General features: G+C 37.0%; 1 protein-coding gene across 2 annotated transcripts in view; it reads right to left on the reverse strand.

Moving 5' to 3' along the window:
- Window positions 1–5,077: 5,077 nt before the first annotated feature.
- The window catches only part of LOC110464561 (period circadian protein homolog 2-like), a 29,409-nt gene continuing 8,321 nt past the window's right edge, over window positions 5,078–26,165 (reverse strand). Inside the window, exons 10-23 of one of the 2 annotated variants that reach the window (XM_021519834.1) lie at window positions 25,275–25,444; window positions 24,789–24,861; window positions 23,967–24,073; window positions 19,513–19,666; window positions 18,219–18,330; window positions 17,729–17,789; window positions 16,473–16,537; window positions 15,496–15,569; window positions 14,625–14,784; window positions 12,918–13,557; window positions 11,183–11,364; window positions 10,521–10,664; window positions 8,844–9,068; window positions 5,078–7,846 (exon numbers count right to left, since the gene is read on the reverse strand). In XM_021519834.1, coding sequence (XP_021375509.1) covers window positions 6,881–7,846; window positions 8,844–9,068; window positions 10,521–10,664; window positions 11,183–11,364; window positions 12,918–13,557; window positions 14,625–14,784; window positions 15,496–15,569; window positions 16,473–16,537; window positions 17,729–17,789; window positions 18,219–18,330; window positions 19,513–19,666; window positions 23,967–24,073; window positions 24,789–24,861; window positions 25,275–25,444 — 3,133 coding nt within the window. In that variant the 3' untranslated portion in view covers window positions 5,078–6,880. Of the gene's footprint in view, window positions 7,847–8,843; window positions 9,069–10,520; window positions 10,665–11,182; window positions 11,386–12,917; window positions 13,558–14,624; window positions 14,785–15,495; window positions 15,570–16,472; window positions 16,538–17,728; window positions 17,790–18,218; window positions 18,331–19,512; window positions 19,667–23,966; window positions 24,074–24,788; window positions 24,862–25,274; window positions 25,445–26,165 lie in introns of both variants that reach the window. The other variant, XM_021519833.1, reaches the window with a different exon arrangement.

Raw genomic sequence — 26,165 nt, forward strand, 5'->3', positions numbered from 1 at the left:
AAATATCATCACCCTGAGCATTTTGGTTATTCAGAAGAAGTTGTTTAAAGGTTTTTTAATACAATTGACCCCTGTGACCTTGAATATAATTGAAGGTCATTCATTTGAACAAACTTGGTAGCCCTTCACCCAAGCATGCTACTGGCCAAATATCAACTCCCTGGGCATTTTGGTTATTGAGAAGAAGATGTTTAAAGTTTTTTTTACATATTTGACCCCTGTGACCTTGAAAATAGGTGGTCATTAATTTTAACAAACTTTGTAGCCCTTCATCCAAGTTTGCTTCTGGCCAAATATCGACACCCTAGGCCTTTCGGTTATTAAGAAGAAGTCGTTTAAAGTAAAATATTGACGACGGACGACGGACGGACGGACGGACGGACGACGGATGCCGCACGATAACATAAGCTCACTTGCCCTTTGGGCAGGTGAGCTAACAATGGATAAAATGAACGTTGTAACAACTCTATTGTCATATTAAAGGAGCCAACACCTGTGATAATGATACCTTGAATGTTACAACATAATCACAAGCAGTTTTATCTTCATTACAACTTCACAACATTAAGATAAGGGAATTTTTATTCAACTTTTTTTAACATCATCCAACCATACATTTTCTTCAATATCATAAAAACAAACACTTTTTTCCGATTTTAGACATTGCACACAAAGTTAAGTAAACTTACAACAATACAAAACGATGACCAACATGATATAATGAATCAATGGTAATGATACTAATAATTCTAGAACACTTTAGCAAGTAAGCTTTGTTTGGTGCCTCATTAATCTTATTAAATTCACCATTAGAAATAGTTGCCAATTAGTCCCCATTGTGTCTATTGCCAAAATATTTAAGTCGGCATATTTTTTTTCAGTCTATGACTTTATGGACTAATAATAATTCTTCCAATTTCATTTCGCAATTAAAGAACTTTTCTACATTCAAAGTACATTTACCTCATTCACCCCTGAAGTCACATTTGAACTCTTCCAATTCAAAGGTTATAATAGTTCTTTATGAAATTTCAGGGGTTTTCCATTTCATTAAGGATCTTTTAATGGAGACACAACTTCATAATCATGATTATCAAGTATACCAAGTTTCAAAGAGATCGGTCAAAAAATGTAGAAGAAGATCCCAAACAAAAATCAAATGCCGAAATGAACAAAGGGCAATAACTTTTGGAAAAATTGTTGAATCAAAATTCTTTTAAGGGAGACCCAACTTCATATAATGATTATAAAGTATACCAAGTTTCAAAGAGATCAGTCAAAAAATGTAGGAGAAGATCTCCGGACAAAAATCAAATACCAAAATGAACAAAGGGCAATAACTTTTGGAAAAATTGTCGAATCAAAATTCTTTTAAGGGAAACACAAATTCATATCATGATTATAATGTATACAAAGTTTCAAAGAGATCGGTCGAAAAATATAGGAGGAGATCTCCGGACAAAAATCAAATACCAAATGAACAAAGGGCAATAACTTTTGGAAAATTTGTTTTTAAGGGAGACCTAACTTCATATCATGATTATAATGTATACCAAGTTTCAAAGAGATCGGTCGAAAAATGTAGGAGGAGATCTCCGGACAAACAAAGTTTACGCAGAGGGATAGAATTTATACAATGACACTTATTTTCTTTACTATACCAAAGACGACGGAAATAAATTATATTACTATATTTAATTGTTAATTTACTGTTCTTTTAAGGAACAAAATTACTCACAATCATGTACACTTTGGACATCATTCCATAGCCTGCTTTCGCATGGTATATTAACCATTTCAGATCCATATGTAACCATAGGCTAGCGCATGGTATGACGTTATTACGTGCACGCTCATGCACTTGCATTTTATAGGATCTTGATATTTTACAAACCACTATTTTCACAGAGTTATTGTAATTGGATTTGTGAACCAATTTATCTGACAGAGCGTAACTCGCTCGACAACAAAAGTCATAGCGACCAAGAGCTTGTGAACTATTGTTAGCACATGATACGTACAGGTGAGGTCGATAAACAAAACACATCAGTCTGCATTCCATGCGCCTCATATACGACATTCTTGAAGTCGTCTGATGGTATGTCAGTGTTTTCCCGTGAGTTAATTAATGTCTTTGTATCATAAACTTTATTTCTGAAGTACGTGTGATTACATATTTCCAAGTTAAGTCTCGATATCGGATGTTGACATATCATCGTCACGTACTATTGTTTACCCGGTATTACTAAAATTTATACTACGGTAATGGAATGCTCGATACGCAATACGGAAATGACGACACGAAAATACGACAAGAAAAACATGTGTATTATGAAGGGGGTTAAGTCCTTAACCGCCATTGGCGAGCAGGTGACTGTCCATTATAGGCACTGCTGCAACAACAAGGGAACAAGGGAAACCTACATATAAAATTTGAGAAAGATCCCTTTGGTACCTCCCGAGAAATAGTGATAACAAACTTTCACTATCAAAATCCAAGATGGCTGCCTGTTGGCCATGTTGTTAATCCGATCAGTCTCAAAAGCTGCCCTGCACAGCTTAGGACCAAGGGGAACCTACATATAAAATTTGAGAAAGATCCCTTTGGTACCTCCCGAGAAATATCGATAACAAACTTTCTCTATCAATATCCAAGATGGCTTCCTGTCGACCAAGTTGTTTATCTGATCAGTCTCAAAAGTTGCCCTGCACAGCTAAGGACCAAGGGGAACCTACATATAAAATTTGAGAAAGAGGCCTCTGGTACCTCTTGAGAAATATCGATAACAAGAATTGTTTAAGGACAGACGGCGGAAGACAGACGGACGGACCACGGCCAACGGCCGCAGGGTGATTTGAATAGCCCACCATCAGAAGATGGGCGGCATAAAAAAAAATATATAATCAAAAGGAATCAACAATGTTCTGGTTGTTCAGTGTAAAAATGAAATGAGGCTAGACCAGGATCTCAACCTGTCCCTCGGGTCGTTACACTGTTCCTTTACCCAACTGAGCTGCATGGTCAACAAAAGCACCCAGCTGGCCCAGTCAGGCTACAGTTACATAAAACCGAAATGAAAATAAGAGCGAGATTACTGTTTGTGTTTTACATGTGGTGGGACCGGGATCTTTAACTCAACTCTGATTTCAGCCTAATTTTCATTGAAAATCTTGGTGAGATCTAAAGATTATCTTGGTAGATGATGTTTGATCGAGAAGATGCTTCTTACATCATATAAATATAAAAAAAAGTCAGAAATATGTACTCACAACCATCACAGGAAACTTCTGGAAGCTAATCTTGGAGATACCTACCTACCAAGCTTTCAACAATGAAACACTGTTTAAAGACGCTATTACAGTAAGTAACCTATCTAATGTCATCAAAATCGGTGGTGAATGCATTTAAAATATTTTTTTCTTACTTTTAATGGTATGCAATTTTGCTATAAAGCAGTATTTTGATCTTTAATAAGGCTGTAGCTATTTTTCGATAATTTGAATGTTGAGATAATCAGTAAAAATGCTGGATTCCACAATATTCTTTTTTGTATTTATATGCACAAAACAGATACACATTTTACTTGAAAGTTTGTGTGAAATATTTCTATATATACAATAGATACAAGACTGTCTCAATGTCAAAAAGACAATTGCACATTTTAAAGTTAATAGGAAAACTAGTTATGAACAAAGAATGTAAGTTTTTAATCAGTTGTTATTAGGGTTCTTTTTCCTATGAGGAGTGAAACATTTTGTTTCCCTTTTCCAACAAACTGTTTGTCTTAATCTGTGCATTTTGTCTTAATCTGTGCAATCATTATCCTAACTTTCTCATCCTTTTGCAATCTTCTATGATCTGCTACGTATTCACGCCGTGTATATATGCTGTGGCATGAAGGTAAATCAAAGTGTTTGCGACAAATTGAGATTAGTTGTTGAGGTAACACAAACCTTACATAAAAGGCTAACCCACACTACTTCCAGTCTTTAGCAGTGTCTATATAGGACAAGCCTAATATGAGATAAGTCTGATGATTAACTATGTCAAGATTGCTATTGTTTTGCTTTTTCCATAGCGATGCAACAATTACGCCATTTATAATGACCACATATAGCTTCTCACATAAGCAAATCCTTTGAAATTGAAGATATTTATAGCAATATTTAAGAAGTCAAAATAATGATAACTAAACTTTTGTATTTTACAGCAATCACATACAAAAATTGGCATGTTTAATTTGAATGCAGTGCAAAATACAACACTAATGTATGAAAAGATAACTAGAGCCATGCCTCCATCTGTTCCAAATCACCTTCATTTACACTGAATGGAAATCAACGGTAACATTTACACTGAATGGAAATCAACGGTAACATTTACACTGAATGGAAATCAACGGTAACATTTACACTGAATGGAAATCAACGGTAACATTTACACTGAATGGAAATCAACGGTAACATTTACACTGAATGGAAATCAACGGTAACATTTACACTGAATGGAAATCAACGGTAACATTTACACTGAATGGAAATCAACGGTAACATTTACACTGAATGGAAATCAACGGTAACATTTACACTGAATGGAAATCAACGGTAACATTTACACTGAATGGAAATCAACGGTAACATTTACACTGAATGGAAATCAACGGTAACATTTACACTGAATGGAAATCAACGGTAACATTTACACTGAATGGAAATCAACGGTAACATTTACACTGAATGGAAATCAACGGTAACATTAACACTGAATGGAAATCAACGGTAACATTTACACTGAATGGAAATCAACAGTAACATTTACACTGAATGGAAATAAACGGTAACATTTACACTGAATGGAAATCAAGGGTAACATTTAAACTGAAAGGAAATCAAGGGTAACATTTACACTGAATGGAAATCAACAGTAACATTTATACTGAATGGAAATCAACGGTAACATTAACACTGAATGGAAATAAACGGGAACATTTACACTGAATGGAAATCAAGGGTAACATTGACACTGAATGGAAATCAACAGTAGCATTTATACTGAATGGAAATCAACGGTAACAATAACACTGAATGGAAATCAACGGTACCATTTAGACTGAATGGAAATCAACGGTAACATTTACACTGAATGGAAATCAACAGTAACATTTACACTGAATGGAAATAAACGGTAACATTTACACTGAATGGAAATCAAGGGTAACATTTAAACTGAATGGAAATCAAGGGTAACATTTACACTGAATGGAAATCAACAGTAACATTTACACTGAATGGAAATCAACGGTAACATTTACACTGAATGGAAATCAAGGGTAACATTTACACTGAATGGAAATCAAGGGTAACATTTACACTGAATGGAAATCAAGGGTAACATTTACACTGAATGGAAATCAACAGTAACATTTACACTGAATGGAAATCAACAGTAACATTTACACTGAATGGAAATCAAGGGTAACATTTACACTGAACGGAAATCAAGGGTAACATTTACACTGAATGGAAATCAAGGGTAACATTTACACTGAATGGAAATCAACAGTAACATTTACACTGAATGGAAATCAACGGTAACATTTACACTGAATGGAAATCAACAGTAACTTTTACAATGAATGGAAATCAACGGTAACATTTACACTGAATGGAAATCAACGGTAACATTTACACCAAATGGAAATCAACGGTAACATTTACATTGAATGGAAATCAACGGTAACATTTAGACTGAATGGAAATTAGAAATCAAAAAAAGTCTGAATCTTTAAATTTGATCAGTGGAAAATGGTATGTTATAAGTAGGGCTGTCACAATATATCGGAAAACAGGTATAATGCAATACATGGGTATATCGTATTGTACCACAATACAGAGAAGAAATATTGCTGTATCGTAATATTTTTTTAAGAGCTTATTTTTATGTATCTCATTCTACTTGGTAATTTAACTTTGCAAATTACTACAAATTCTAACATATATGCAAATAAGCATAAAACAGGCTAGTGTTGGGAATTAGTTCAAATTTGTAATCAATGGTTAGTTTGACAAAACTCTTAAATCTATGTGATCCATATTATATATGATTAAGCTTGATAACATACTGACAACAACTTATTATAAAATCGAGCACATCTTTCCTATGACAATATATCGGGATACGTATCGCAATATATTCATTCTGTATTGCAATACATCGTGATACACTCCTGGCGTATTGTGACATCCCTAGTTATAAGCATATTTACAAAAAAATATCAGGCCACAAAAAAAGAACTTTTAACAACTGAAGATGTATAAATTATGGGATAAATTTAAAACGTCAGTAAACCATGAATACACCCCCCCTGCTGCCAAGTAAATTAGTTTTGATTGACAATTTCCTATTAATATAAATTTACTCTGACCTAGACATTGTCAAATACAAACTCATTCAAAGTTTACAATACTTAATATCAGTTTGATGAAAAATCTGTTCAGACATGAAGTCCCTAGAGCTGTGACAAAATTGTTCTATTAAGGGTCATACTGACCATGGAACCCTGAAATATGAACTCATCGAAGATATTCTCCTACTTGACCTTGATAAAAACTGAAGCTCATAAAGTGATGGCACTGAACCAGGAATGGACTAGACATACACTGGTATTGTCATCCCCAACATCACCCCAATCTATATGGTCAGAAATAGATAAAATATGTTATGCATATATTCGTTAAGAAATATGTGCGAAAATTTCATTCGAAATTTGTGCTTTTACTGATGAGAAATATAAAGGGATATGTTTGTATTCAGGCAAATAAATGCCCCTCAGGGATGCAATACTATTTTTATCATCAAGACCACGAGACTGTTGGCATGCTACAGGTCCATGCTCTCGTGCCACGGTCTTTCTTTGTTACTTATGATTGTTTGGGCACTGCTTACAGACGCAGACACAGTCGAGGGAACTGGTATGACAGGAACAGAAGAAGAACCAGGCTCAATTGGGAACATATACTTAACCAGAGTCTCTGTAATCGAGTCTGGGGTTTGCCACGTACTGACAGAATGTTTGATTTGTGAGTATCGTCCACGTTGAGACTCGGATGTCGGACCACTGTGGGGAACAGGTAATGACTCTGGAACCCTCAAGTAAGTATTCCGCTGTTTTTGGGAAGATGATTTTAATAGAATACTTCCAGGTCCTTTAAATTGTGGAGCTTCTTTGTCTTCAATGAAACTATTTAACTGCTCAATGACCAAATCTGATTGAGGCATATACTGTAGCTTCCTTCTGTCCTCAGTCAAACACCTTTCAACTGATTTTGGTGAGATGCAGTATTTCATCTTTGTATACAGATTAACAACAGCATTAGTCATCCAAGGGGGACCATCTTTTTTAGGGTCTGCAAAATTAATAGGTAGTGGAGCAAAAAACTTTTTGAACCTGGCGTCAACAAGTTTTAGAGGAACGTCATGTTTTATTCTCGACAGAAAACTCTTTGCAGTACAGCCCATATCTGACTCATCCGACTCCTTGAGGGAGCTGTCTGCTTCTTCAACACTACGCTCATCGCTTGGAGTCATATCGCTACACTTTGAGTAACAGGAGTCATCGTCTATTAGTGAATCCCTATCATCGCTCCCAGGATATGATTCTACAGACTTTTGCTGCTCGTTCTGAATGTTTTCATCCAACATTTCAGCCTTTTTGGTAAAAAGTGTACTGAGATTGGTATCCTCCAAAACATGAGTCTTGTTTAAGCTATCATCAGTTTGGTCCTCAAAATTTGCTGACATTTGATCATCTATTTCTGTATCTGGGCACATCAGGAATGTGTCATCCTTTAAATGATAAAAAATTTCAATAAAAATATTAAAGTGGTTTGATATGTACTGGTTAAAAACAAGTGTGGAGGCTGTAAATGTACATATATGTAGATTGGAGGTATGATGGGGTCTTCATTTTGATATGATACTTGTTTCAGTACAGAGTTGAAAGAACTTTGCTATTTTGTTTACCTTTATTCCAATATTAGGCCTCAATTTTGATGTTTGCCATTAGGCCTTAGGCTGTGCTCTCTATCTCTGCCCTTTTCACCCAAGGATGCTCTAAACGAATTTAACTTAAAATCCCTTCATCTGTTATTAAGATTTACTACTAACTGATCTATTCAACTGTTCTGCCTCAAGTGGCCCCATTTTACTTATATATTGTGGAGTCACTCAGCCCATGGAGCATTTATATAAAATAAGGTCTATATCACTTCCCAATAATAGGTAGACTTTTAAGAGTTTAACCCAAATCAGTCACACCCTTGATACAGGGATCTTTTACACCAAGTAATATTAAAATCTCTTCAATCATACTGAAAGAGTAGTATTTTTAACATATATTAATATTATCCCTATTCACGTCCTTACAATTTTGCTCCTACGGGGGCAACTTCTATTGCTAAGACAACAACAAGTCCTCTGGCTCAATGGTTTTTATATTTAAAAAGATGAAATCCCTGCAACATTACTGAAGGAAGGAATAAATTTCTTCTTTCTCCCCTACTGCCCCNAACAAGGTAAAAGGTGGGGGTATATTAGCACAGCTTTAAGCCTTTCACCACTGTAGACCATAATGGACTCATCCAGATCGATGCATGGTAGTCTACTAAAGTTACATAGGGGTGAAAGGGTTAAGCCATGCTAATCTTACCACCTCTCCTACTTTGAATAAGCAGGTATGTACTACTTAATAGTGTTGGGCCAAATTTCCAAGAAAAGTAACTTTTTTAAGAAGAACTAAAAGATAATGTTGCACGATTGCTTACCCCGAGTCGAGTGTACTTACTTCAAACATATCAAGCAGAGGGGGCTGGTCCAACTCCTCCTCTAACATGGCCATTTGACTGAGCAGCAGATCTGGCTGTGACAAGTTACCCAAAGCCTCCCTGTCTTCCAGTAGAGTTTTATTGAGCTTCTTTTTTGGTATTGTGTACCGCATACAGACTGGAGATGACCAATGGGTACCACTGAGCCAAGATGGTGCCTCCACCCTCTTTGGTTTATCCACATCCTTCAAAAAAATGTTATTATTTAACAAATATTTACAATATCACCATGTTAACAAGAGATACCAAAGGGATCTTGGCACCCACCATTGTACCATCTTCATTAGTTCTCTGTTAGTTTGATCCGATCATTGCAATATGAGAAAGATCTGTTAAATTCTTCCTTCGGCCATTTTCTTTTTATGATCAGTCTCAAAATAAAGCATTCACAACGTGGGATCAAGGGGAACCTACATATAAAATTTGAGAAAGATCCCTTAAGTTATTTCTGAGAAATAGTACTAACAAACCTTCAATGTCAAAAATAAAAGATGGCTGCCTGTCGGCCATTTTGATTATCTGATCTAAATAAAGGACTGTGGAAAACCTACATATAAAATTTGAGAAAGAACCCTTCAGTAGCAAACCTTAATTGTCAAAATCAAAGATTTGTTTATTCGATCATAAGAAAACATGCATAACTACAGACCAAGTAGAACCAACATGTCAAATTTGAAAAAGATCTCTCCTGTACTTATTGAGAAATAGCAATAACAAATCTTCACTGTCAAAATCCATGATGGTTGCCTGTCAGCCATTTTGTTTATCCAATCAGTCTCAAAATTAAACATGCACAACTTCAGACCAAGGGGAACCTACATGTCAAATTTGAGAAAGATCCCTCCAGTACTTCCTGAGAAATAGTGATAACAAACCTTTAATGTCACAATCAAAGATGGTGGCCTGTCGGCCATTTTGTTTATCCGATGAGTCTCAAAATTAAACATGTACAACTTCAGACCAAGGGGAACCTACAAGTTAAATTTGAGGAAGATCTTCTCTGTACTTCCTGAGAAATAGTGATAACAAGAATTGTTTAAGGACGAACGATGGACCACGGACGCAGGGCGATTTGAAAAGCCCACCATCAGATGATGGTGGGCTAAATTGTTAAATTGGCTTTGATGTTGGAACCCTGAAATAGGAACTCATTTGAGATATACTTGACATTTATTTAAAGTTCTAGCAAAATAAAGTTGAAATAAAGTTCAGTGATGTTACTGAATTGGTTGACAAATTCTATAATTGTGATATGGTGACCTTGACCTTCACACTGGAATATTTTTGAGGTATGAACTTGACCTTTGTACAAAGTTTGATGAAATACCGTTAAGCGAGGATAATGAATCAGCACCAGACAGGATGAAACAGGACTGACATATATGGATGGTAACACTATGTCCCCATCCCTTAATCCCCCCCCCCCCTCATCAATGAAATGGTGGCGACATTTTATACCTAAATATCATTTTTTGTAAGAAAATACATATATAGGGGCCATGATACCAGTCTTGAAACCAGAAAAATACAATTTGATTGGATAATTAACATTTGAGATTTAGATGCATTTCCCTCCAAATTCTTAAGCTCTCAGCCGTATTCCCAAAACACAGCAAAAATACTCAGTAAGTAGCTACCTCAATGCTGGTGAAGCTCCGATTGGGACTTCCAAACTCTAACATGTAAAGGAGTGATGAGCTTGTCTCCTCCATCGAGGACGACTGCGAGGAGGATAAACTACTTCTAATCAAATCCATGGGTGTGGCTGCGAAGGTTTGGGTCTGTGGAAAAAGAAACAGAAAAAATTATAAGTTAACTAAGGAAAGAGTTTCCTGATGTACTCATTTTGTAAATCCAGTGTTTACTTACTTTAGTGAAGGCAGAGTGATTTTATTTCGAAAATGTGATAAAAGTCAAAGTAATAGAGGTGGAATGAAGTACATCTAAAGATGACATAAAAAAAAAGCATTATTTTAATAAGATGTTTAATACCAAATATTTGAATACCTGGTTTAACTGCTGTCTGTTCTTACTAAGTATTTGAGTAGTTTCGTTAATGAGACAGCTGCCTGTCTATACAGAGTATTCCGTCTTTGCGTATTGCAGAGGTATCTTCTCTTGGTAGCAGGTATTGATTGTTACGTCACTTGTTTGTGAGAGGAACGTCATCAATTTTTGAGAAAACGACGTAATTTTCTCACACAAACCAATGACGTCACAATCAATACCTGCTCCCAAGAGAAGATAACTCTGCAATATGCAAAGACAGAACAAGTTATACCGAGTACTAGGACCGTACCTGCGGAACAGTGCCACCTTTCTTTGGTACAGGGACATGGATCAGGGGTTGAGATTCACCAACAGATGAGGTACTTGGCATGGGATGAGGAACATTTCCCGGCTGCAGCAGTGGCACATTCTGATTTTGCTTACTGATTGGTTGGAAAGCTCCGATCCCCGGCTGAAAAAACCCTCCCATCACTTGGGGGATGAAGGAAACGCCTAGTCAATTAAAACCATATAATCTATAAATATTTTTATTCAGCTAATTCTCTAAAAACTTATTTTAAGAAACTTGTTCAGAAAGCTTTTACGAGTGAAAACCACATTATGAACCAGAATCAAGGCAATGAATCTTAAATTAGTTGTAGACTATTTGGACACAATATTCAAGTCACTTTCACATAAATATTTAGCTAGAGGCATATCAGGGCTGTATCACCTGCCTGTTTCATTTCTTATCCAAAGTAGTAAACAAGTTCAAATTATTCCACTAAGTTAAAGCCGTAGTTGCCATCTCTGATTTCTGATTACTTACCCAAAGAATTATAATAACAATACATGAAACACCCATGACAGCAATATTTGTATGTTCGCTTGAAATTGATCTATCAGAATTGAGAATTAGTCTTCACCTTAGGGGTAACCTTGAAATAGTCAAATAAACTCTTTGTAACCAACCTTATTGTTAGATAAACAACAGCATTTTGTCTGTACAGTGTACTTATTTTGGTCATTACACTGTAAAAAAAAACCCTGAGAATTCCTTACAACTAACATTGAGAGTTTGATACCACAAATACAAGTTAAACATGCATAATAGCACATTTTGCTTTGCCACCTGGCGCCCCTGGCACATAACTTAGACAACAGGCTCATTGGGCCTTTAATGCTCACATTTTATTCATCTCACGGCTCTGACCTTTCAAGTAGATCAAGTTCACATTTACTTAAAAATATCATTTCCGTTCAGATTTTTTAAAACTTTCTTTGGAAAACCTTTTTAAGCTACACTTTATGTATCATTGTTTGAATATTTCAACTGTTTTCACTCGAACGGCCTTCAAAGTTGATCTAGGTTATTTATTCAGATTCAAACTTGATAGCTCTTCACACAATTAAGCTATAGGCAAAATACCATTAAATTTGGACTCTTAGTTATTCAGAAAATAAGCTGTTTAATGGTTTTAACACTTTTGATCCATGTGGCATTGCAAAGGGTCAAGGTCAATCATATGAACAAACATGATAGACATTCTCCCCAGGATGGCAAAGGTAAAATAACATGACCGTTAGCCTCTAATTATTCAAAACAGGATTTTGAAGCCTTTTATAGATTTGAACCCTGTGACCTTAAACTTTAGTTAAGTTATTTCATTTGAATAACTTTATAGCTCCTTTATCCCAGCATGACACTGTCAAAACGTCATAACCATATTCCTTTTGGTAACTCAAAAGAAGTTGTTCAAATGTTTTAATAACTGGACCCCTGTGATTAAATTTAAAGACTAAACACATTTGGTTCATGTGATCTTGAAAGTGGGTGAAAGTCTTCAAGAAAGAAACACTGGATTATTGTGACCAAAGGCTTCTTCGATATTCAGAAAAGTTGTATAAAGAAAAAGAAATTGATGTCGGACCCTGCACCATAGCATAGACTGCCCTTTGAGCGGTTGTGCTATAATGATATGATAATGATATGTTAATGATATGATAATGATATGTTAATGATATAATAATATTTGGGTTGGCACCTGACTGAGGGTAGTAAGGCCACTGCATGTTGTTCGAGGTTGTACTGGGTGTGGAGGTCATCATGTCTGTTGGAGCAGTCATAATATTCAGCTTGATGGGAATATTGACTGGATCCACCTGTACAAAAGGCATCCCCAGGTGTTGATACACACCCATACGTCTGTTTATAGGCAAAAACATTGGTTGACTGAACGAATTACCAACAGGAGCTTGTGGAACAGCTTTGCCATAACTCTTCTGTTTCTTCTTCTCATCCACCTGTTTTTTCTGAATTTTGATGTTCTTGATTATGTCCCACTTATTATCACTACTAGGATCAAGGGAATGCAGGCGCTTTCCATTAAGTTTGAAAGACATTGGATTGTTCTCATCCTTAGCCTGTTCTATGAACATGGTTTCCTCCCTGCGTGTGTGCTTCCATAGCATTTCCTGTGTCAGTGACATCAGTGAAAACATGCCCTTGTCCTGCTGTACATGCACCTTTGGTTCGACCTCTTTGCCCATTACATAACTGGGAGAGTTCGGTCTAGAGCTCTGAGGTACAGTCGTTATATTCTTAGGCTGTGTGGCCATATCAGAGTCAAGCAGAGTAAACACTGCTACACCGCTCTCCTCTCGCTCCTGTTCCGACAACAGCACCTGTAACGGTCAAAAGGGATCCGGTCAACTCAATTAACATGTATTCCACAAGTTAGCAATAAAATCTGATAGTTCTGTAAAAAGCACCTGCTCTCACTCCTATTTAATAAAGGTTCTGCAATGAATTTAATTTTCAAAGGAAAACAAACTTCATGGAGATTTGTTTTTGAAACTTACAAACCATGTTATGATAGTTAAATAAACATGATAAACAACAGTCACAAAATCTGGAACTTGTCTCTACTTTGTCGAGTGATAACTACCATTGATTTACAAATGACAAGTCAGACCACCTGTCAATTCAACACCTTAATACAAATGACAAGTCAGACCACCTGTCAATTCAACACATTAATACAAATGACAAGTCAGACCACCTGTCAATTCAACACCTTTATACAACTGACAAGTCAGACCCCCTGTCAATTCAACACCTTAATACAAATGACAAGTCAGACCACCTGTCAATTCAACACCTTTATACAAATGACAGGTCAGACCACTGTCAATTCAACACCTTTATACAACTGACAAGTCAGACCACCTGTAAATTCAACACCTTTATACAAATGACAGGTCAGACCACTGTCAATTCAACACCTTTGTACATCTGACAAGTCAGACCACCTGTCAATTCAACCCCTTTATACAACTGACAAGTCAGACCACCTGTCAATTCAACACCTTTATACAACTGACAAGTCAGACCACTGTCAATTCAACACCTTTATACATCTGACAAGTCAGACCACCTGTCAATTCAACACCTTTACACATCTGACAAGTCAGACCACCTGTCAATTCAACACCTTTATACAAATGGCAAGTCAGACCACTGGCAATTCAACACCTTTATACAAATGACAAGTCAGACCACCTGTTAATTCAACACCTTTATACAAATGACAAGTCAGACCACCTGTCAATTCAACACCTTAATACAACTGAGAAGTCAGACCACCTGTCAATTCAACACCTTTTTACAACTGACAAGTCAGACCACCTGTCAATTCAACACCTTTATACAACTGAAGATTTAGTAGAAAATTTGAAGTTAAAACCCTTACCTTGGTACTGCTACCAAAACTGGGAGGCATGGGGACAGAAATGTCAACTTCTAACAACGAGTCACAGGATGAGCTTTCATGCTGTTCCTCCTCAGTAGAACTGGCACTCTTCTTCTCGGAGAACGGAGAATAAATCGTGTTTTTCTGGCTAAGCAGGAATCTGTACAAATCAAGTACATAGAGATAGGTCAATAGTAATGCAATGTTTTTCAGGCTAAAACGTCTTCAATATGCACATGTACACCAAAATATCTGTATAGTGTCATGAAGTATGTTGAAGGGAAAAGTGTGTAAAGAATCAATTTTGAGGTAAAATTTGGAAAAACCATAGTTAAAAATCTGAATGTCATTATATTTCACCTGCATCTCAAACTGATAAACTTGCCAAACAGAAGAAGATTGGGTGCACATTTTTGGAGATGAGAATATTTCAGAACCTAGTCGAAAAACTGTTTCTTATTGGACAGTGGCATAATCATCAATACCTGAAGCCATTACAGGAGGTACATCATAAGCTCACATCTACTCAAAAATAGTTAGTTAATTATATGGTAAATTGGATGTAATATTGATCAAACTGAGCAGAGAAGAACACTGGACTTAGGTAAGTATATGCTAGAAATATTTATAAAAAAATCCAATCCAACTGCAGCAGCCTCATTATATGTTTGTGAGTATCAAACTAGAGCATGGGACATAAGGTTTACCAGGCCAAAACATCAAACACTTCAATTGAATCAGATACTTTCTTCAAAAGTTGTCATTCGGAAGCCATTAACCAATCATACTTCAGCATTCCAATTGAATACTTTTTAATTTGGCTGAACAGCAAACTTTAACAAGTGACTTCTGGTGGTTTAAAAATACTTACCTCTTTATGTTGCTTGTATAATTCAAGTGATCGTACGAGAGGGTTTCTCTATTTGTAGACACAGAACTGCTTGCCTGTAAGGTAGAAGTACAGTAAATTGTTGTTTGGGGGGATATGTCACCCTTTCTTTCTGTGAGAAGATGTTGGTACAATGGTATTGTCTATATGTACATGTACAGACTAATCTGGTTCTGTTGCAAATGTCAGTCTCTGCAAGCTGAATATGAGGTGTCAATTTACATAATATTCAATGAACCAAACTTAATAATTGTGTAGCATTGACTATGTGACCTTGACCTTTGACCTTTGACTGTATTTCTCATTTTGTGAAATAAGCCTGTCATCACCTTGATGATTTTTTCTTTAATTTTATGTATGTTTACATCAAGATGTGAGAAAAAACTTAACTAAAAATAATAAGACATGGTTACATCACATGATGTTGGTAAACTAAAACGAGAATGGATGTATTAAAGGAAACTAGACCCTTTTTGAGTATTAAAATTGGTCACATTCTAATTGTTGCAATTTAAAGAATGTTTTCAGAAAGTTGGTAAAAATTCGTCCAAAAGTTAGAAAGGTTGTCTTAATCAACCACTTTGCTCAGAAGAGATAATGTTTAAAGGTTTTGCACTGAGTGACCCCTTGAGCCCTGCTCTGAGGGGGTCAGTCCCTTCTTGAATACAGAGTCTTGATTTCCACCACATAGTGATGATAACCATCAAGTCTTATCAAAATCTGATAGAGGCCTACATAATGTATATAGGGGAAGTCAAATGTATGGTTGCTTTGAGACAACAGGTATCAGGTGATGGACAACTAATGGTTATCACAATAGGATAAAATAGGTATATATACAGTGATATAAGCCACCGAGAAATGAAAAAAGTTCAAATCTGTGTAAATAATTTTGGAAATATCTGCTTATTTATATGACAAGTCATATAACTTTATGGAAAGAAATCAATGTTACTTACATTAGAATCATCAACATAAGTAATGGAGTGCTCCTTGACAGGGCCATCCGGGTCTGTCCACTCTTCTGGAAACCAGACAACAATACATTATAACTGTACAAGAGGGAATAAGTCAGGGAAAACAGAAATGATTGGTACAATGATTTGGAGGGTATGAAGGGATACACAATTTATGATGATACAACTATTTCTGGTAGTATAAAGATTGGAGATACTGTACACCAGGAAATTTAACTTTTTTCACCTACCAAGAAAAGGGTTAATTTGTAATGGTAGTCCGTATTTTCGTACACACCAAATCATTTATAGTAAATACTTGTGACGGACAGAATTAACACTGCACCAAATGGATTTTTCTGGTGAAGGGCAAATGTTTCCCGGTACACAATACAGAAATTTCAGGGGAAACATAGATTTAAGGTAGTTTAGAGATGCGAGGGGTTAGAAAAAAGTTAACTTGCATCATTTAATAAGAAAACCAAGGTCGTAATCAAACAGATGTACCTGCTCATTGCAAAAATTCCAGTTGATCCACAGACAAAAGCATATTCGTAAATCATAAAATTACACATCCGTTTAATGAAATTATAAGATATAGAAGGAAAATATAACAATTTTTTATGACAGACAATAATCCATCACAATTAATTAGTAACTCAACAAGGTCTAGAGGGAAAATCCTCACTTAATAACCTCCAGAGACCTTAACCTATATATCATATCTCCCCTTTTTAGTCGATTTAAATATTTGCTTTACACATCTTGGACTTTTGACAGTGAAGTTAAGGCCATAGAGATCTAATTAAAATATACTGCACACCTTTACTGTTGAGAATGATGCAAATATAATTTAATCTTAACAGTTTAATATTTAAAGCCTAGTCCAGAATAGATTTCACTGAAAATTTTGCATTTATTTGACCTTTGACCTAAAGGTGAAGGTTACCATGACATAATTGCAGTGCAACACACCTGGATTATGCAGGTTTACTTTCAGGTTTCATAAAATATCTTTAAAAAATAATCTTAAGTGTGGTTTTGCTTTGTTTAATAATTGTACACATACTTTAAAATCAAATACAAGTAAATTTCTATATCTATGTTTTTTTCTTAACCCTTTCACCCCTATGTAAGTTTAATAAACTCTACCATACATTGATCTGGATGATTCCATTAGGTCTACAGTGGTGAAAGGGTTAATTGATATCTAAGTTTCTTTATATTGCACTTACAACCTTAACTTGTAAATAACTCACCGTTTAATCTGTGTTTCTCAATAGTTTGATTTGGTGTGGCTATCTGAACGGATACCAAAGGCTGAAAACAACAAATTTTATAAATTACATTCATTCATCAAAAAGAAAATACCAGTAATAAATAGATTTAATGATCCTAGTAAAACAGCATTTATAGAGTAGAATGAAATAGGAGGAAATCAAAAAAGGATTACATCTAAGTACTTGAAAGGACTCGATTTTCTAATGTAGCTGATTTGAATTTTGGGCTAAATCAGACTAAATCAGGTTTTTTGTTTTTTTAATCCTCCTCAATAAATAAAGTTTATTATCATTAATCTGTGGAGAAACTGGGTAGAGTTTTATAATTGTTTTCCTTTTTTGTTCAAAGGACAAAAAACAACTAATACATTGTAACTACATTTTCACTGCCTATTTTAGTTAATCACCTGAAAATAATCCGAAAGTTTATTTTATCTGGGAATAGAGTAATAACTTAAGATTGTCTTACCTTTAAAAGTAAGTCACGTATCATCTGCTTGAGTCTTGCAAGGTTATCAGACAAGTTGACATTCACATTCTGGTTCAACATTTGGCCGAAAATGTTTTTTCTTGTTGGTCCCCTAAAACGAGCAGACAAATCAGACGTAGATTAAGATTTAACAAGAGGCACAAAGGATTTGTATTGATCAACTGGATATTTAACAATCATGGCCAAATATTCTCAGTTCAGATAATGTTGCTAAACGATAACAAAGGGTGGCATCAGAACAGTCTGAATCCAGGGTTAATCTGTGATATATTTATCTCTTCATGTTAAGCAAACAGTTATGTATGCCTGTATGGCAAAGAGGTGGTGATCAGAGCTGTATCTTAGTTGTATAGCAGGACCAAGTCAACAGGGGCAAATGATGAGTGTATTCATTTCATGTTAAGCCATTGTATATTTATGGTTATGGTATGGTGATCGCCGAAAATTCCAACCTAGGGATGAAGTCATTGGTGGCTGCACAGACCCCTGAGCTAATTCTGATAGCATAATTGTGTTTGTCTCTTCAACTACTACAATTGCATTGTGAAGGGGTAGGGATCTTAACATTATCCATGCCCAAAAGACTAAGTTGCCAGGGGTTGGGTTGGATCCTGCAGCAATTCAGGTAGCATATGTGTATTTAAATCTTCATGAATGGTATACATTGTTTTAGATTGTGGAAATCAACTGTTTCCATGTTGTGACCCAGGGAACAAGTCCCTAAGGACAGAGGAAGATCCCAAGGCTAATCCTGGTAGCATATCTATTTGCTTTTTTATGTTCAATGATTGTATGCATGGTTTTAAGTTGAGGATCTCAACCATTTCCATGTTGCAAACTGACCCAGGAACTAACACTCAATAGGCCAGATCCCAGCGCAAATTCTGATAGCATCATTGTGTTCATCTCTTCCTGCTCAGAAAGTGAATTATGGGATGGGGATCTTGACCATTTCTGAGTTATGACCCGGGGACCTAAGCCTCCAGGTGTAGGACTGGACCCTGGCATGGGTAGCAAATATGTATTTGACTCTTCATACTCGGCAATTTTACATTTGGTTATAGGGTTGAGATCCCCAAGGGACTGTATTCGTCTCTTCATGCCCAGCAATAATATAAATAATATCATTATAGTTTGGAGTTCCATGTTATAGGTTGTGAAGAGTAAATTAACACAGGATAAATATTTATTTTACCAAAGAAGAACAAATATTTCACAAGGTGAAAGAACACAGCAATTATATATTTAATCAAATCAAGAAGGAGGTACGTACTTGATGACCGTATGCTGGCCAATTACAAACTCCAGTCTGTGGGACCAGGGGTTCACAAATCTTGACCATTCTGTCTTAACGTACACCCAAGCTCCGTTACGCACCCGGAACCGAAACGGAGGACTTTCAAATGGAACAGTCTCTGTGTTGACAACTGTAATATAAGTAAAAACAGATTTACCAGTTGAACAGGGGAGAACTGCTTAAAATGATTTGCATCAAGACTTTAAATAGAACAAACATTTTGGAACATGATCAGATGTTATCAAGTGCTTCATTGAACTCTATCTCCCAAACTGTACACTTTTTGGCCAGTTAGAGCCCAAAAACCAAAACCCAAAACTTTACTTCTCAGTTGTTTGATGTCAGTTGTATCCCCTATGTATCACTCCCACAGAGTAACATCACAGTCAGTTGTTTGATATCCGTTGTATCCCCTATGCATCACTCCCACAGAGTAACATCACAGTCAGTTGTTCTATGTCAGTTGTTCCCCCTTTGTATCACTCCCAAAGAGTAACAGCACAGTCAGTTGTTTGATATCAGTTGTATCCCCTATGCATCGCTCCCACAGAGTAACATCACAGTCAGTTGTTCTATGTCAGTTGTACCCCCTTTGTATCACTCCCAAAGAGTAACATCACAGTCAGTTGTTTGATATCAGTTGTATCCCCTATGCATCACTCCCACAGAGTAACATCACAGTCAGTTGTTTGATGTCAGTTGTTCCCCCTATGTATCACTCCCACAAGGTAACATCACAGTCAGTTGTTTGATGTCAGTTGCACCCCCTTTGTATCACTCCCACAGAGTAACAACACAGTCAGTTGTTTGATGTCAGTTGTCCCCCCTATGTATCACTCCCACAGAGTAACATCAGTCAGTTGTACCCCCTTTGTATCACTCCCAAAGAGTAACAGCACAGTCAGTTGTTTGATATCAGTTGTATCCCCTATGCATCACTCCCACAGAGTAACATCACAGTTAGTTGTTTGATGTCAGTTGTACCCCCTGTGTATCACTCCCACAGAGTAACATCACACTCCATTGTTTGATGTCAGTCGACCCCCTCTGTATCACTCCCACAGAGTAACATCACAGTTAGTTGTTTGATGTCAGTTGCACCCCCTTTGTATCACTCCCACAGAGTAACAACACAGTCAGTTGTTTGATGTCAGTTGTACCCCCTGTGTATCACTCCCACAGAGTAACATCACAGTCAGTGGTTTGATGTCAGTTGTACCCCCTATGTATCGCTCCCACAGAGTAACATCACAGTCAGTGGTTTGATGTCAGTTGTACCCCCTATGTATCACTCCTACAGAGTAACATCACAGTTAGTTGTTTGATGTCAGTTGTACCCCCATAGTATCACTCCCACAGAGTAACATCACAGTCGGTTGTTTGATGTCAGTTGTACCCCCTATGTATCCCTCCCACAGAGTAACATCACAGTCCATTGTTGGATGTCAGTTGTACCCCCTATGTATCACTCCTACAGAGTAACATCACAGTTAGTTGTTTGATGTCAGTTGTATCCCCTATGCATCACTCCCACAGAGTAACATCACAGTCCATTGTTTGATGTCAGATGTACCCCCTATGTATCACTCCCACAGAGGAACATCACAGTCCATTGTTTGATGTCAGATGTACCCCCTATGTATCACTCCCACAGAGTTACATCACAGTCAGTTATTTGATGTCTGTTGTACCCCCTATGTATCACTCCCACAGAGTTACATCACAGTCAGTTATTTGATGTCTGTTGTACCCCCTATGGATCACTCCCACAGAGGAACATCACAGTCAGTTATTTGATGTCATTTGTACCCCCTATGTATCACTCCCACAGAGTAACATCACACTCCATTGTTTGATGTCAGTCGACCCCCTCTGTATCACTCCCACAGAGTAACATCACACTCCATTGTTTGATGTCAGTCGACCCCCTTTGTATCACTCCCACAGAGTAACATCACAGTCCATTGTTGGATGTCAGTTGTACCCCCTATGTATCACTCCTACAGAGTAACATCACAGTTAGTTGTTTGATGTCAGTTGTACCCCCTATGTATCCCTCCCACAGAGTAACATCACAGTCCATTGTTGGATGTCAGTTGTACCCCCTATGTATCACTCCTACAGAGTAACATCACAGTTAGTTGTTTGATGTCAGTGGTACCCCCTATGTATCACTCCCACAGAGTAACATCACACTCCATTGTTTGATGTCAGTCGACCCCCTCTGTATCACTCCCACAGAGTAACATCACAGTCCATTGTTTGATGTCAGTCGACCCCCTTTGTATCACTCCCACAGAGTAACATCACAGTCAGTTGTTTGATTTCAGTTGTACCCCCTATGTATCACTCCCACAAGGTAACATCACAGTCAGGTGTTTGATGTCAGTTGTACCCCCTATGTATCCCTCCCACAAGGTAACTTCACAGTCAGTTGTTTCATGTCAGTTGTATCCCATATGTATCATTCCCGCAGAGTAACATCACAGTCAGTTGTTTGATGTCAATTGTACCCCCTATGTATCACTCCCACAGAGTAACATCAGGCAGTTGTACCCCCTTTGTATCACTCCCACAAGGTAACATCACAGTCAGTTGTTTGATGTCAGTTGTCCCCCCTATGTATCACTCCCACAGAGTAACATCACAGTTAGTTGTTTGATGTCAGTTGTACCCCCTTTGTATCACTACCACAGAGTAACATCACAGTCAGATGTTTGATGTCAGTTGTACCCCCTATGTATCACTCCCACAGAGTAACATCAGTCAGTTGTACCCCCTTTGTATCACTCCCACAGGGTAACATCACAGTCAGTTGTTTGATGTCAGTTGTACCCCCTATGTATCACTCCCCCAGAGTAACATCACAGTCAGTTATTTGATGTCAGTTGTACCCCCTATGTATCACTCCCACAAGGTAACATCACAGTCAGTTGTTTGATGTCAGTTGTATCCCCTATGTATCATTCCCGCAGAGTAACATCACAGTCAGTTGTTTGATGTCAGTTGTACCCCCTTTGTATCACTACCACAGAGTAACAACACAGTCAGTCTTATAGAGTTATAGCCCTAAATGTTTCGACCAATCAGAAGCCACACAGACCAGCGTTGGCCAACTTAGATTTCTGAGCTAGTACAGAATCAGTTGTTACCTTGCTGGTAGATTTGACCCTATGTTGGTTGTTTGAGTATATTTCTGAGCTAGTACAGAATCAGTAGTTACCTTGCTGGTAGATGTGACCCTACGTTGGTTGTTTGAGTATATTTCTGAGCTAGTACAGAATCAGTTGTTACCTTGCTGGTAGATGTGACCTTACGTTGGTTGTTTGAGTAGACTTCTGAGCTAGTACAGAATCAGTAGTTACCTTGCTGGTAGATGTGACCCTACGTTGGTTGTTTGAGTATATTTCTGAGCTAGTACAGAATCAGTTCTTACCTTGCTGGTAAATGTGACCCTACGTTGGTTGTTTGAGTAGATTTCTGAGCTAGTACAGAATCAGCTCTTACCTTGCTGGTAGATGTGACCTTACGTTGGTTGTTTGAGTAGACTTCCGAGCTAGTACAGAATCAGTAGTTACCTTGCTGGTAGATGTGACCTTACTTTGGTTGTTTGAGTAGACTTCTGAGCTAGTACAGAATCAGTAGTTACCTTGCTGGAAGATGTAACCCTACGTTGGTTGTTTGAGTAGATTTATGAGCTAGTACAGAATCAGTTCTTACCTTGCTGGCAGATGTGACCCTACGTTGGTTGTTTGAGTATATTTCTGAGCTAGTACAGAATCAGTAGTTACCTTGCTGGAAGATGTAACCCTACGTTGGTTGTTTGAGTAGATTTCTGAGCTAGTACATAATCAGCTCTTACCTTGCTGGTAGATGTGACCTTACGTTGGTTGTTTGAGTATATTTCTGAGCTAGTACAGAATCAGGTGTTACCTTGCTGGTAGATGTGACCTTACGTTGGTCGTTTGAGTAGACTTCCGAGCTAGTACAGAATCAGTAGTTTCCTTGCTGGTAGATGTGACCTTACTTTGGTTGTTTGAGTAGACTTCTGAGCTAGTACAGAATCAGTAGTTACCTTGCTGGAAGATGTAACCCTACGTTGGTTGTTTGAGTAGATTTATGAGCTAGTACAGAATCAGTTCTTACCTTGCTGGCAGATGTGACCCTACGTTGGTTGTTTGAGTATATTTCTGAGCTAGTACAGAATCAGTAGTTACCTTGCTGGTAGATGTGACCCTACGTTGGTTGTTTGAGTAGACTTCAGAGCTAGTACAGAATCAGTAGTTACCTTGCTGGTAGATGTAACCCTACGTTGGTTGTTTGAGTAGATTTCTGAGCTAGTACAGAATCAGTTCTTACCTTGCTGGTAGATGTGACCTTACGTTGGTTGTTTGAGTAGATTTCTGAGCTAGTACAGAATCAGTTCTTACCTTGCTGGTAGATACCATACAGCAACTCAATGTCATCCGGATGGTAAAAATCAAAGATCGACATGCCAACAATATCCTGAGGGAGGAACCCCAACAATGGAATAGCCCTGGAAATTCAAAGTAAAATGTCAGTTACAGGTCACAATATACATTTTCATTGTTTAATTGTGTGCTACCAGTTAAAGATGCCCAACTTATGCTGAAGCAAGTTAACAGCATGTTGATCCCAGATGTGCAATGAAAGTTGAGAGATAATGTGACATTTTTTTGCTTGTTTCCACGAACAGGAATTTTTCAGCTGATCTTGTTGATCTGATATACGCCAGCATGCCAGCCATTCAATGGTACTGGACATGATCATACATGTTGAACTCTATCTTTAAAACACAAATAGGCTCTAACAGATATCACAATGGTAAATGCTTGACGGCATGTTATGAAGGAACTGACCTGCTTCATCACACTGCATGATAGTGGGGGCCATTAATATGGAACCTATGTATACAGAATCAGAATATATTTAGTGTTCTCATCTTGGGGACACAAAAGTTTAAATCAGACACTTTGAAAATATGTAACAATGGATAAATAAAAGATATTATTTACTGCAGTATTAACATTAAATAAAGGTCTTTAGCCCCAACATAACAAAACTAAGGACTTTTAGTTTCATCTTTTTCCCCCTTTCAATTTACTGTACAGTATTCTTTTGTTTTGGTAGTGTCTTCTTAGGCACCCATGGTAAACGCCTTGTCAGTATATTATGTGACAGGGTAGACTGGGGAGGACCATGAACAAACTAACGTGGCTATGCATACTTACTTGGAATCAATATGGCTGTAGCTACAGAATAAACTGTGTCGGGTTGAAAATGTCATATTCTGTAACTTCTCACCTGTTAAAAAACATAGGTCAATATTTATACAGGAGGAAAGCTTTAAACTCTTCTCAATTTTCAAAATCAATGTACTAATATTGCCTGGACTCATGGGGGTCTATATAAAATAAGTTTCTATTAACACTGTCGTATGTTCCAACGTTAATCAACATTTTCAGGAACTTGGCCTTTTCAAATATTTTGAAATTTGAAACAGGAAACTTTTCTGTGAGTAATTTTCAGTTTCATCTTCATATTCATATTGAAAAAGCTGTAATGTCTGGGACAGCGCATGTTAATTTTCATTTTCGATTGAGTACCCAAGATAAAGAAACATAATCTTAATTAAGGTTAAAGACCTTTAAATACATTTGTTTATTTTCAAAAGATAAGCATTCTGTAACAATTTTTTCTAAAAAAGAAAAGCTTACTTTCATACGCCGATCTCATTGGCACACATTTCAGCACAACTGACAACTTGTTTTTCTTTTTGTGTGTGGGATCTGAGACATTCGGTTGCTGGGCAACTGTCGCCTGAAATGTCTGGAACTCCGTTTCCTTTGAGGAAAGGCTGAATCCCCCTGTCAGAACCTTGTATTTCCTGTGATAAAGACAAATCACAATATTCTACAGTTACTAAGTATACCTTTACATCAGCAGTCTAGATCACAGTTCTACCACCAACATTCCTTAGTTTACATATATCACCAGTCTGCTTCGATGGATTTCAGCACAATATGTGTTTCAAATGAATTTAAGTCCTTTTGAATTTCTCCTTTTGAATTTCAGTCCTGGTAGATCCATAAAGAATCAATGTCTGACTTTTGATGGAAGACTTACTAAATTTAAACTTTACCGGTATTTATTTTACAACAATTATGTAACAAGTGTTTTTCCAACTTGTTGGCCCAGATGAAAAGGCACAAATGGTTTTGATGTGGCATGAAACTGGAGTATTCTAATAAAAACCCATGTGGTTGGGCAGGTGACCCAATACCTTTTCACATCCAATTTGGGAAACAAACCACAGCTATGGGCCAAGATTTACCACCTGTCTTTATGTGACTAATGTGTCAACTTTGATAATTTGCTCATTTCAAATTTTTAGTGACTATTTGACAGGGATTGATGCCTTGTCTGTGTGACTGTGGGATGAGTGAGCCTAGATTATGTTTTTTGGTAACAAGTAGACCAGATGTTATATCATCCCAGTAGCCAGAACTCCTTTTGGGCTTCAACTCATCACTTATTATCCATCAACTAATTTGACAAATTGAAACAAGAACGTTTTTGTACCATTTAACCCTATAGTAACAATACTT

Source organism: Mizuhopecten yessoensis, unplaced genomic scaffold (genome assembly GCF_002113885.1).
Source record: "Mizuhopecten yessoensis strain PY_sf001 unplaced genomic scaffold, ASM211388v2 scaffold11009, whole genome shotgun sequence".
In the NCBI taxonomy this organism is placed as follows: domain Eukaryota; kingdom Metazoa; phylum Mollusca; class Bivalvia; order Pectinida; family Pectinidae; genus Mizuhopecten; species Mizuhopecten yessoensis.